This window comes from Piliocolobus tephrosceles, chromosome 12, assembly GCF_002776525.5.
Source record: "Piliocolobus tephrosceles isolate RC106 chromosome 12, ASM277652v3, whole genome shotgun sequence".
NCBI lineage: Eukaryota > Metazoa > Chordata > Mammalia > Primates > Cercopithecidae > Piliocolobus > Piliocolobus tephrosceles.
Genome location: NC_045445.1, coordinates 35,663,303 through 35,677,749, shown reverse-complemented (window position 1 = coordinate 35,677,749; position 14,447 = coordinate 35,663,303). Strand labels below are relative to the sequence as shown.

The 14,447-nt window shown below is 37.5% G+C and overlaps 1 protein-coding gene and 1 pseudogene across 3 annotated transcripts in view; both read left to right on the top strand.

Moving 5' to 3' along the window:
* Positions 1 to 14,447, top strand: part of DOCK11 (dedicator of cytokinesis 11) — a 192,744-nt gene that overhangs the window by 177,348 nt on the left and 949 nt on the right. For both annotated transcript variants that reach the window (XM_026451858.1, XM_026451857.1), the window contains 6 exons: positions 3,212 to 3,325; positions 3,852 to 3,998; positions 9,642 to 9,852; positions 10,218 to 10,408; positions 10,853 to 10,953; positions 12,246 to 12,384. In XM_026451858.1, the coding sequence (XP_026307643.1) occupies positions 3,212 to 3,325; positions 3,852 to 3,998; positions 9,642 to 9,852; positions 10,218 to 10,408; positions 10,853 to 10,953; positions 12,246 to 12,384 (903 nt within the window). The remainder of the gene's footprint in view (positions 1 to 3,211; positions 3,326 to 3,851; positions 3,999 to 9,641; positions 9,853 to 10,217; positions 10,409 to 10,852; positions 10,954 to 12,245; positions 12,385 to 14,447) is intronic.
* LOC111531462 lies at positions 6,091 to 6,909 on the top strand (annotated as a pseudogene). Its single transcript, XR_002728295.3, has one exon. The product of XR_002728295.3 is annotated as a ubiquitin-40S ribosomal protein S27a pseudogene (transcript).

Sequence of the window (14,447 nt, the reverse complement as noted above, 5' to 3'; positions counted from 1 at the left end):
AATTTATTAAATAAAGCAGTTAGGCCTTTCCTTGTTGACGTAGTTTCTAAGAGTGAACACACATAGATTTAATATAATCTGAGCAGTGTTTTTGTCTCTCCTCCAAACTGGCTCTGATCAAACTCACTTTTTCTTCCCAGATTCTAGGTCTTCCTCTCTCTCTGCCATACGTTTGGTGTAAATGGGGCATGCCTGAAAACTCATAGTAGAATTCAAGTGAATATAGTAATAAGCTGAAGTTAAGTATAGGTCATACAGATGGCAAAGAATAGCCTATGAGACAAAACTAGATTTGCCATTACCCCTCCTATCAAAGCATTACATCTGAAGAACCTTTGTAGTAATTTCAAAATAAAGTCCCCATTTTCCGACTCTTAGGATGAAGGAAGTTCTGGCTGTTAGAAACCCAGGGAGCCTTTTGCTACTTAGCCAACCAATAGGGAAGAAAGAAAAATATATCTTCTCTACACATTAAAGAAAATTATGTTTTCTATAGGGGAACTACTCCTATTTCCTTGGAGGGGTGAAAGGGTCTGTATAAATCCCCTAGCACTCTGTATAGATGAAGTAATTGTGTTTAGGACTGATGTAGCTGGAGTGTGGTAGTGCACGCCTGTGATCCCGGCCATTTGGGAGGCTGAGGTAGGACAAATGCTTGAGTCCAGGAGATTGAGGCTGCAGTGAGCTATGATTGAGGCACTGCATGCCAGCCTTGGCTAAAGAACAAGATCCAATCTCAAAACAAAACCAAAAAATAGAACACTGATGCATACTTTTCCAGTGTATCTCTATGGAATGAGCTGAAAACTATCAGAGATAGCAGCCAAGGTAAGGAAGATTTCCCTCCAATTGAGCTCAATTGTAAAACATAATATGGGAAGAATTTTAGAGAAAGAAGCTTGTGTGTTCTTCCTTTTTTATTGAGGTGACATTTATATAACATACAATTAGCCATTTTAAAGTATAGAAGTCAGTGGCATTTAATATATTCACAGTGTTGTGCACCCACCACCTCTTTCTAGTTTTAAAACTCCCCAGAAAAACACTCCATACCTATTAAGTAATTACTCCCCACCCCACTCCCATTTTCCAATAACCACTAACCTGCTTTCTGGCTTTGCTTATTCTGGATATGTCATTTAAAAGGAATACAGATTGAGCCTCCCTAATCTGAAAATTCGAAATCATAAATGCTCCCAAATCTGAAACTGTTTGAGCATGGTCATGATGCTCAGTGGAAATACTCACTGGAACATTTTGGATATCAGATTTTCAGATTAGACGTGTTCAGTTGGTAAGTCCAATGCAAATATTTCAAAATCTCAAACACTTCTGGCCCAAAGCATTTCAGATAAGGGATACTCAACCTGTAATATAATATGTGACCTTTTATGTCTGGCTTCTTTCAGTTAGCAAATTTTTTTTTTAAATTGAGACACAGTCTCACTCTGTCACCCACGTTGGAGTACAGTGGCGTGATCTCAGTCACTGCAACCTCTGCCTCCTGGGTTCAAGTGATCCTGACACCTCAGCCTCCCAAGCTATGAGGCGCACACCACCACTCCTGGCTAATTTTTGTATTTTTAAGAGAGATGGGGTTTCACCATGTTGTCCAGGCTGGTCTCAAACTCCTGACCTCAAGTGATCCACCTGTCTCAGCCTTCCAAAGTGCTGGGATTACAGGCGTGATCCACCGCACCTGGCCTGTTAGTATAATATTTAGAGGTTCATATATCAGTTGTAGCATATATCAGAACTTCATTCTTTTTTATGGCTGAGTAAGATTCCATTGTATGGATACACTGCAGATTGTTTATCCATTCATCCATTGATGGGCATTTGGGTTGTTTCACCTTTTGTCTATTATGAATAGTGCTGTTGTAAACATTCACATACAAGTTTCTGTGTGGATATATAATTTCATTTCTCTTGAATATATACTAGGGAGTAGAATTGCTGGATCATTTGGTAATTCTATGTTTAACTTTTTGACACCCACGAAGCTGTTTTCCACAGTGGCCGTACCATTTTACGTTTCAATCATCAGTGTACTAGGATTCCTACTACTTGATATCCTCACCAACATTTGTTATTTTCTGTTCATTTTATTTTGTTTTGTAAAATCCATCCTAGTGCATGTGAAGTGGCACCTCATTGTCTTGGTTTGCATTTCCTTAATGACAGTGAGATTGAGTGATTTTTCATGTCCTTGGCTGCTTGTACATCTTCTTTGGAGCAATGTCTATTCAGATCCTTTGCCCATTTTTAAAATTGGTTTGCATATATTTTGTTGTTGAGTGGTAAGAAGTCCTTAAATATTCTGGGTACTAAACCCTTATCAGATCTGTGATTTGCATATATTTTTTTCCATTCTGTAGGTCATCTTTCACATTTTTGATAATGCTCTTTACACAATGTGCTCTCTTTTTCTGGAAGTGCAGAAAAACATATCCTTTGGAAATATCTGTGAACGTGCATAAAAGCAGCCCTCACTGCAGCTTACACCATTACTTATTGTTATATTTGCATTTTATTTTCTCTCTTTAAATACGTGGATTGTTTATTCTCATGTCTCTCTACCTGAGGGCTCAAGCAAAGCATTTGGCTGCCCTTTCGGTTAAAAATATTGAGACCCTAGAAAATAGTAGTTGATAATACAATATTTCAAAATTAAAAATGTCCGTTGAGATGTGAATAAAATGAAGCATGATGTTAAAAAGTACAATGTTATTGAGGAACAGAAAACCACATACCGCATGTTCTCACTCATAAGTGGGAGTTGAACAGTGAGAACACATGGACACAGAGAGGGCAACAACACACACAGGGCTTGTTGTGGGGTAGGGGGTGGGGGGTGAGGAGAGGGAACTTAGAGGACGGGCCAATAGGTGCAGGAAACCACCATGGCACACATATATCTATGTAACAAACTTGCACGTTCTGCACATGTAGCTCCCCCACCTTTTTTTTTTTTAGAAGAAATTTCTTTTAAAAAGAAATACAGTGTTATTTTACCATTTTAAGTTCTACCCTTAGACCTAAAGTTGTTGAGGACTGTCTAATTGTTACAAAGGGAGATGAGTAGCAATGACCCCACCAAGACCATTTTGAAAAGAATATACCGGTGCTTTTTATTCTTGTGCATTCATCTTGAAGACATTTAGTAATTAAACAAAAAAACAAAGCTGATTTGTATATTTTTATTTTTCAGAAACTTACTCAAGTTTATAGAACTCTTCATGGAGCTTACACAAAAATTCTGGAAGTTATGCACACAAAAAAGAGACTTTTAGGCACTTTCTTCAGAGTTGCCTTTTATGGCCAAGTAAGTGTACTTGAGTTCATAACGTTTTCCTTTTTAAACATTCACCTTTGAATTACTAGTTTACTGTAGCAGCTAGGATTCTGTCCAGATAGACTGCCTATTACAACAGCAGAGAGCCTCTTTTATATGTATAAAGTTCACTTTGGTTCTCATATCTAAATCCTTCAGGTCGGAATACAACAGAGAAGGTTTTGATTTCTGTCAGTTTCATTTTCTGTTAAGCTTTTTAAATTAAATATATAGTAGTCAAAACTTTTAAATAAAAAACAGGTACAGGGAAGGAAAAAACCTAGTTTGGAAATCTTCCTCAGACCATATGTTTATATGATTATAAATTTGAACATTATCAGGAATTTGAAAATTCTCATGTATTTGAAGTTCAAAGGGTAAATACATGCGTGGGACTTTTAGTAATATTATTCAAAATATTTCAAATATATTATTACTAGCTATTTAATAGATTTTCTTTAAATGTTGTGTTTGCTCATATTATTTATAAGTTATTATTTGTTTAACTTTATAATAGTCTTTTTTTGAAGAAGAAGATGGAAAGGAGTACATCTATAAAGAACCAAAGCTCACTGGCCTCTCAGAAATTTCCTTGAGACTTGTTAAACTTTATGGTGAAAAGTTTGGCACGGAGAATGTCAAAATAATTCAGGATTCAGACAAGGTAACACATACCCTACATTTTGAAATCATTATTTGCTAGTTCCAGGCATTGTACATTGCTCCTGACTTTTTCCTTTTTTAACTGGTAGAGAAGCATGAAAACAGAGCTTTCCAGATAATAAAAGAAAAAACAGGGGTTTTGGAGTCAGAGATAACACGTTTCAAATCTCTACTCTCTGCCACTCACTAGCTGTGTGACCATGGGGAAGGTACTTAACTCTCTGTGCTTCATCGTTCTTAGTAATAAAGTGGAGATAATAATAGTAGTATTTTCCTCATGAGGTTGTTGTATGGATTAGATGAGTTAATATAGGGAAAGTATAATCCCTTTCCTGGTACATAAAAAGCATTCGCTAATAATAACAAGCTAACGTGCTCACTAAAGGGTTAGATATTATCGTAAATGCTGTTGTACATCATGATTCTCCATTACATCATGATTAAAATCCTCTTGGAGCACACATTTTATTTTAAGATGTCCTTAGTTCAGTAATAGTGACTGTAGTTAACATTTGCAATGAAATAGGTTTAGGAGAGATCCTTGAGCTTTGCTCTAAAAGTTATCCATCCCACTGGGCCCTGCCAAGGCATAGTGAGAAGACTTACATCATAGCAAGAGAGGCCCTTTCCTAGGAAATGCATAGTTCCCTATAGACAGGATTTGGGGGAAGCACTGTAGGAATGCCTGACTGTCCTTAGTTGCCTTGGGTGTGCCCAGACTTAGAGCTGATTTTTAAGGGTAGGAAGGACATACAAAGTTCAAGATTTGGATCCACAGCAATATTTACTGAGTGACTCTGATATGCACAGTGCTATGCAGAACACTTAAAAGCTAGCAGGAAGCATTACCATAGTGAAAAAGCCCATGGCTATTGTAAAGACACTTCATTGTCTACCATGAAAACAATCTCTTCACTTAGTAGACTTACATATATCTCTTGGAGATGACTTTATCTTAAACATAAACCTAAGACATTTTACCATAAAAACCCTAGAAGAAAATCTAGGTAGTACCATTCAGGACATAGGCATGGGCAAGGACTTCATGTCTAAAACACCAAAAGCAACGGCAGCAAAAGCCAAAATTGACAAATGGGATCTAATTAAACTAAAGAGCTTCTGCACAGCAAAAGAAACTACCATCAGAGTGAACAGGCAACCTACAGAATGGGAGAAAATTTTTGCAATCTACTCATCTGACAAAGGGCTAATTTCCAGAATCTACAAAGAACTCAAACAAATATACAAGAAAAAAACAAACAACCCCATCCAAAAGTGGGGAAAGGATGTGAACAGACATTTCTCAAAAGAAGACATTCATACAGCCAACAGACACATGAAAAAATGCTCATCATCACTCGCCATCAGAGAAATGCAAATCAAAACCACAATGAGATACCATCTCACACCAGTTAGAATGGCAATCATTAAAAAATCAGGAAACAACAGGTGTTGGAGAGGATGTGGAGAAATAGGAACACTTTTACACTGTTGGTGGGATTGTAAACTAGTTCAACCATTATGGAAAACAGTATGGCGATTCCTCAAGGATCTAGAACTAGATGTACCATATGACCCAGCCATCCCACTACTGGGTATATACCCAAAGGATTATAAATTATTCTACTACAAAGACACATGCACACGTATGTTTATTGCGGCACCATTCACAATAGCAAAGACTTGGAGTCAACCCAAATGTCCATCAGTGACAGACTGGATTAAGAAAATGTGGCACATATACACCATGGAATATTATGCAGCCATAAAAAAGGATGAGTTTGCGTCCTTTGTAGGGACATGGATGCAGCTGGAAACCATCATTCTTAGCAAACTATCACAAGAAGAGAAAACCAAACACCGCATGTTCTCACTCATAGGTGGGAACTGAACAATGAGCTCACTTGGACTCGGGAAGGGGAACATCACACACTGGGGCCTATCATGGGGAGGGGGGAGGGGGGAGGGATTGCATTGGGAGTTATACCTGATATAAATGATGAATTGATGGGTGCTGACGAGTTGATGGGTGCAGCACACCAACATGGCACAAGTATACATATGTAACAAACCTGCACGTTATGCACATGTACCCTAGAACTTAAAGTATAATAAAAATAAAAAAAAATTAAAAAAAAAGAATGTGATTTAAATCAAGAAGAGCCACTTCGTTATGTACCATGGAATACAGGTTTTATTTTAAAAAGAATAGATAGAGTAAAACTTGTGTTGTGTCACAAAACAGAATAGCCACAGGATCTAAATTCCCCAAAGAGATTCCCATGGTTGAAATAAATGTTTATTTCTGCTCTGTGAAAAAAAAAAAAATAGATTTAGCTTTTCGATCCGCCATCTGTGGTGGAGCCGCCACCAAAATGCAGATTTTCGTGAGAACCCTTACGGGGAAGACCATCACCCTCGAGGTTGAACCCTCGGATATGATAGAAAATGTAAAGGCCAAGATCCAGGATAAGGAAGGATCCTCCTGATCAGCAAAGACTGATCTTTGCCAGCAAGCAACTGGAAGATGGACGTACTTTGTCTGACTACAATATTCAAAAGGAGTCTACTCTTCATCTTGTGTTGAGACTTCGTGGTGGTGCTAAGAAAAGGAAGAAGAAGTCTTACACCACTCCCAAGAAGAATAAGCACAAGAGAAAGAAGGTTAAGCTAGCTGTCCTGAAATATTATAAGGTGGATGAGAATGGCAAAATTAGTCACCTTCGTCGAGAGTGCCCGTCTGATGAATGTGGTGCTGGGGTGTTTATGGCAAGCCACTTTGACAGACATTATTGTGGGAAATGTTGTCTGACTTGTTGCTTCAACAAGCCAGAAGACAAGTAACTGTATGAGTTAATAAAAGACACGAACTAACAACAACAAAAAAAAAGATTTGGTGGTAGTTTCAAACGTAATATATGGCAAACACTCTCTACTTCTTATGAGTTTCACTATTTTGTGTTGTTTCATTGAATTGAAACAACAGAAGATTTTCTCCCCTTGCAGCCAGATAGTGTTAGACTTGTTCCCACAGTATTGATTACTGTATAAATGAAAAGGTAACGAAAAGTCAGACTTTCTGTGCAACATGCAGTTTTCTACCTTATTCTGCCTCTGAAAACTGGGCCAAAGAATGCTAGTGACAAACCACAACAGGTGGCTGGACCCCTGATGTTTGTTATGTATCATATTTTAGTAGTTCCCTATAGGCAACAGGCATAATAAGCAGTTCCTGCTTTTAAAATATATTTATTGTTTTCTCAATGTGCGAAAGTAAAAATTTAAAATACTCTTTTCCCTTGCCAAAGAACAAAATCTGCTTAAGGGCAAAAGCAATTTGAAGAGGAGTTTGGCGATGTCTTCCAATATTTTAAATGTATGTGTCCTTGGACCCAGCAGTTTCACATTTAACATTTTATCTTATAGATATACACATATAAATATATATGTTGAAAGTTGTTCACTGCCACAAAATTTATATAGCAAAAACCTGGAAGCAGTCTAACCGTCCATATGGCTGAAGAAATGGTGGTCTTACCCGTATAATGGATATAACCACCTAGGCATTGAAAAGCACGAGAGATTTGTAAGTGTCCATATGAACCTATCAAGATACATATTTTTTTCTTTTCTTTTTCTTTTTATTTTTTTTCAAGACAGGGTCTCACCCTGTTGCCCAGGCTGGAGTGCATTGGTGCCATCTTGGCTCACTGCAACCTCTGCCTCCTGGGTTTAAGCAATTCTCCCGCCTCAGCCTCCCTAATAGCTGGAATTACAGGCACCCACCACCACACCTGGCTAATTTTTGTATTTTTAGTAGAGATGGGGTTTCACCACGTTGGCCAGGATGGTCTCAAACTCCTAACCTCAAGTGATCCACCTGCCTCAGCCTCCCAAAGTTCTGGGATTACAGGCCTGAGCCACTGTGCCTTGCCGCTTTTAATTTTTTTCAAGACAGGGTCTGGCTCTGTCGCCCAGGCTGGAGTGCTCTGGCAGGATCACAGCTCACAGCAGCCTTGACCTCCTGGGCTCAAGCGATCCTCCCACCTCAGCCTCTTGAGTAGCTGGGACTACAGGTGTGTACCACCACACCTGGCTAATTTTTGTTTCTTGTGATTCCTTTTTTTTTTTTTTTTTGTAGCGATGGGGTCTCACTAGGTTGCCTAGGCTGGTCTCAAACTCCTGGGTTCAGACAATCCTCCTGTCTTAGCTTCCTGAATAGGTGGGACTACAGGTGTGTTGCCACCATACCACAGCTAACTTTTTTATGTTTCTTAGAGACAGGATCTTGCTATGTTGCCCAGGCTGGTCTCAATCTCCTGCGCTCAAGCAGTCCTCCTGTCTTGGCCTCCCAAGCCCTGGGACTACAGGCATGAACCACTACACCTGGCCCCATGTAAATCTTTTAACTAAGCAATTTCTTTTCTAGGAATTTATACTAAGGAAAATATCAGAAAAAAGTGCACACAGTTTTAAATACAAGGATGTTCGTCAGAACTTTATTTACAATAGCAAAAAGTTAGAAAACAGCCTGTCTCCACTAATGAGAGAATGGTCCAATAAGTCACGTTTATCCATACAACCATTAAAAGTAATGTCAGTGACTATAGTGCAAACTGTTGGCCAGACATGGTGGCTCATGCCTATAATCTCAACACTAGGAGGCTGAGGTAGGAGTATCACTTGAGCCCAGGAGTTCCAAGCTAGCCTCAGCAACACGGCCTCTACAAAAAAAAATTTAAAAATTAGCCAGGTGTGGTAGTGCATGTCTGTGGTCCCAGCTACATGGGAAACTGAAGTGGGAGGATCACTTGAGCCCAGGAGGCTGAGGCTGCAGTGAGACATGATCACACCACTGCACTTGAGCCTGGGCAACAGAGCAAGACTCCATCTCAAAATAAATAAATAAATAAGCTATGATACCTGTGTTTTTATTGAGGTGTAATTCACATAATGCACAATCAAAACAATGTTTAGTATGACCTCAATTTTCTGAATACATATGCATAGAAGAAAGATTAGAAGGAAATATATAAACATGTGAATAATGGTCATTGCTGGGTAGTAATATTACAGTTTTTTAAAAATTTTTTATTATTATTATTATTTTTTGAGATGGAGTCTCACTTTGTCGCCCAGACTGGAGTGCGGTGGCGCAATCTCGGCTCACTGCAACCTCCGCCTCCCAAGCTCAAGTGATCCTCCTGCCTCAGCCTCCTCAGTAGCTAGGACTACAGGCGCATGCCACCCTGCCCAGCTAATTTTTGTGTTTTTAGTAAAGACAAGGTTTCACCGTGTTGGCCAGGCTGGTCTCAAACTCCTGACCTCAAGTGATCCGCCTGCCTCGGCCTCTTAAAATGCTGGGATTACAGGCATGAGCCACCGTGCCCAGCCAATTACAGTAATTTTTAATTTCTTCATATGTTTCTGTAGTCTCCAAATAGATTTCTGTAACTTCTTTATAATCAGAAGTAAGTGATTTTTGAAAAGAATGAAGACCCCCTTTATTGGAAACACAATTATAATGGCAGTGTTCCTCACTTGGTCTCAAAGAAGTTAGTAGGTTACCTTATCTCCTTTTCCCTTCCATTGAATAGGATTTTAAAAGAAAATTAAAAAAAAAAAAACTTTTCTTATTTTATAGGTAAATGCCAAAGAGCTTGATCCAAAATATGCTCATATACAAGTTACTTACGTGAAGCCTTACTTTGATGACAAAGAACTCACAGAAAGGAAGACCGAGTTTGAAAGAAATCATAACATCAGCAGATTTGTTTTTGAGGCCCCTTACACTTTATCAGGCAAAAAACAGGGCTGTATAGAAGAACAGTGCAAACGCCGTACAATCTTGACAAGTAAGTACAGTTTTACATGTTAACTTCTTATTTGTCTTGGTCTTTTTCAGTATACACGAGTAGCAGCTGGCCAGCTGGAACATATAACTGAAATTTTAATTATTATTTGTTCTGCTGTTCAGTTACAAGTTAGCACAAGCACGTCCATGTGATAAACCATCATTTTTCCATATGTCATCTATGATTGCCCAGAGGTGTCTCATAAAGAGAATTTCCCTCTGAATCCTGAAGTACTATATGGGACCCTCAGTCATCTGCTAGATAAACATGGGGAGAGTTAAGCACAATAGAGTTTTTTTCTTTAATTTGGCTATTTGAACAAATGATTTTCTAAAGACAGTAAATCAATCTTAACATTTTAATAGCTTCAAACTCGTTTCCCTACGTGAAGAAGAGGATTCCTATTAACTGTGAACAGCAGATTAATTTAAAACCAATTGATGTTGCCACTGATGAAATCAAAGACAAAACTGCAGAGCTGCAAAAGCTTTGCTCCTCTGCTGACGTGGACATGATTCAGCTCCAACTTAAATTGCAAGGCTGTGTTTCTGTGCAGGTACGCTGGTCGTCCAACATGTGTTAAATGTTTCTTGATGTTTCTTTTGCTTTTATAAGGGCACAGAGCAAGCATTAATTGTAATTGTGTGTTGGGCACTCACTGAGTGCAAAAACCTGTACATTATTTTTTATTCACTTAATGAAGATATTACATTGAATTTTTAAAAGTTTTGTGTTATGTCAGAGGACTTTAATGTAAGTCTGATGACTGTAGCAAAGCCCTGTATGTACATATCAGAAATCACTCACTTACTAGACTATCGTCTTTGTAGATTATTTTCTTTAGTTAATGGTTTTTCGAAATAAACTTGTAATAAGCATATATTTCTCAGATATGGATTTCGTGTCTATTTTGGAATTTTTAATAAAAAAGAGAAATGCCAAAACTTCTTTGATTATTGCATTCTGGAAACACTCTAATTTTTCTTCTATTGTAATGTAGGTCAATGCTGGTCCATTAGCATATGCAAGAGCTTTCTTAAATGACAGCCAAGCTAGCAAGTATCCACCTAAGAAAGTGAGTGAGTTGAAAGACATGTTTAGGTAAGTGGTTTATAGTTTTCAGGTTAGACCCGTATTCTTTTTCTCTATTTTCTTCTTTTAAAAAACAGCTAAGTATTGACCAAATGATACCCCTCCAAAAAGGGACATTCTCTGTGATCTTTTACAATATCTAAGTGACCTCCTAATGGCACTTTAAGTAATGAGAAAATGTGTGATCTGTTTCATCCTGCAGGACATTAACAATACCCTAGTGACCCAGGAGATTAAATCTGCCAGTTTACTATATTGCTTTGGATATTTTAAGTGACACAAACACAAGCCTATGTTCCTTATATGCTTTCCTTCTTCACCCAGTTGACCTCCTGTTACAGCATTTCAGACCATTTGGGGTAGGAATAGAAGTGGGGCAGGAAAGATTGCATATGCTTACTCCAGTCCCCTGTCCTTACTTCCACTTGGACACTGCCAAACTAGGGCATGCAATATCTTGTCTTCAGTGAGTGGCTCTGTAAGCTAAGGCATATATGAATGCTCTTACATTAGAGAAATATCTTTAATATATAAAAATTTTCATTCAGAAGAAGAAGAACAGTTGAGTAATATGGACTAAGGAGAAAGATGATAACCTATCCACTCATTTGCTCCCGACTTATTTTGTTTACTTTTCCTGTCTGTGTGTTATCAGCTGTTCCAGGGTGCAGAGTAACTAGTAGTCATTCATTCACCAGTATTTATTAATGCCTGGTACATGCAAAAGACTATTAGTTGCTATGACAGGGATATAAAACAAATGGACAGTGAAGTACTTTGTCCCCTAAGACCTACACTCTAATTGTGGACATTAAACATAAACACGTGAAATAATGGAAAAATACTTTTATGATAGGTCATCAACTCTCTGTTCTCCTTAGCAGCCCAGGGAAGATCCTTCATACCTGTACCACCCAGCACTGTACTAGCCACATAGTAAGCTCAAAATAAATTCTTTTTGAATGAATGACTCATTATCTACAGGTGCAAATTAATGTCAGCACAACTTTAGCTGATAGAATGCCAAGTAAATGATTGAGCAAGTAGGCTTTCCAGAGGGTATGTGTTTTGAGCCAAGTCTTGAAAGAGATAAGAAACGAAACCATAAGGCAAAGGTGGAAAGGAAAGAAGGCATTTCCGATTTAGGAAGAGACATTAAGAAATAAATGCACAGTGAGAAAATAGAGGATTCTGATCTTCTTTCTAGGCAAGCCATGGCTAAACTGAGTTATCAAGTGGATTGTCAGTGAGACTTCCTAAGAATAAATAACAAAACCTTTATCTTTGATATTCATCCATAGGAAATTTATACAAGCATGCAGCATTGCACTTGAACTAAATGAGCGGCTAATTAAAGAAGATCAAGTTGAGTACCATGAAGGGCTAAAGTCAAATTTCAGAGACATGGTAAAAGAATTATCTGACATTATCCATGAGCAGGCAAGTATTAGGGTGACTGAAACTGAAAACATGATCTGCGGGTCCCGAAATTGTTGCTTAGCAAAATATAATGGTTCAAAATGCATAACCTTAAAGTCTATATTTTAAATTTTTTCCATATTATCTTTAATAATGTAAGTGATACAATACAAATAAAATTTGCAACAATTATCTAAAATGGTTAGTGATGCGATTATCAGTAAGAAACCACGTTGTTTTTTGTGCTCCAGTGTCATTAGAAGCCAGAGGTTGAACTGAGGTATACCATTATCAAATAGACTACGTAGTTTGTTTTTAGAAACTATCTAGTTGATGAGTTTCTATTCCTCATAATGCATAGAAAAAGCAGCAAAAATTCCTCCTTCACAAAAGATGTAAGACAATTGCACATGCTATTTTAAGTGAATATCTACTAGATTACAGTTATTTCATTTGCATGCAGCTGCATGACCTAGTGTTGAACTCTAAATTATTCAAATTGAAAACAAATTATTCAGTTTACTGTTATTACTGTGATCAAAATATTCTGAGTGGCCATTTTATAAAATTTTGTTTTCCTTTTGAAGCATGGATTTTTCAAATCCCACTTGTCTGTATCAGTTATTCCTATAAAACATGGCTATTTCTCTTAGATATAGAGACCAATAGTTTAGATTCTTAATATTATGTATTGATAGCTAACCAAGAAAACTCTTAGTTTCTATTGGCTTATATTTATGCAAGCCATCCTGTCATTATGAACCATACTTGGGTGTGCCTTACTTTTGGCAAATGTTGACTTTATAGTGAATTGAGTTTCATATAAAAGAGAGCCACCTTGTAGTCATACACTTTGAGGCATATATTAATACTGAACAAAAAAAGACAAGTGTTAATGTGTACTGAAATTTGAAATACTCTCTTGAGCTCCATAAACGATTACTTGACAAAAAGACACGACTGGATATTTCTTGTCCCCTTTCAATGTAATCTGTTACAGAATACCAGAGTATATAGTCCTTTCAAAAAATTCAACCTTTTGATTTTTTTTTTTTTTTTTTTTTTTTTTTTTTTGAGACAGAGTCTCACTCTGTCGCCCAGGCTGGAGGCAGTGGCGCAATGTCAGCTCACTGCAACCTCCGCCTCCTGGATTCAAGTGATTCTTCTGCCTCAGCCTTCCGAGTAGCTGGGACTACAGACACGTGCCACCACGCCTGGCTAATTTTTTGTATTTTTAGTAGAGATGGGGTTTCACCATGTTAGCCAGGATGGTCTCGATCTCCTGACCTTGTGATCCACCTGCCTCGGCCTCCAAAAGTGGTGGGATTACAGGCGTGAGCCACTGCGCCTGGCTGCTTTTGATTTTTAAAAGGATTTATATTGTCATAAAGCTATAAATTGCAGTTTTCTTAGAGTTGGGGATGGTCATTGTAGCATCTGTTGAGTATGTTTTGTAATTTCTTAGCAATAAGTACCCTCCTTGCCTGTCACATTTGACCAGCATAGATAATCAATTATTCATCTCTTAACATTCTAGTATGCTTTCAGATTAGTGTCACGAGTTAATATTTTTGTAAGAGGAAATTTCTCTATTATAAATTTTATTTAAGCCTTATGATTTGTAGGAACACAAATGATATGTCTCAATACTGCCACTATAGATCAGTCTGTGGGCTTAATACTGAAGTGTCACAACTAACTTGAGAACCAAGTATTGAAAGCTTGAGACCTAAGTTAGGACTTTATGGTAAAGAGACTGGATATAATGTATTGACCGTTTTTTTACCTCAATCTACTTTATTTTTTTTTTTTTTTAGGAAAAAAAAAAAACCGAAATACTTTAATTTTTAAGACAACTGCAAGCACCTCAAACAATGGATTATTGTTACAACACAATCTACTTTAAGTACAAGATTTCTGTTGCCTTTTCTTTGGATTACACAAAATGGATCATTTAAAAAATATTTAAACTAATATGAATATCTATGTTTATATACTTATTGGAATACAATCTTTAAATTTTATATTTATAAAGTTCTTCCTTTCCAAGAAAAATCTTCTATATCAATTAGCTTATACAATTA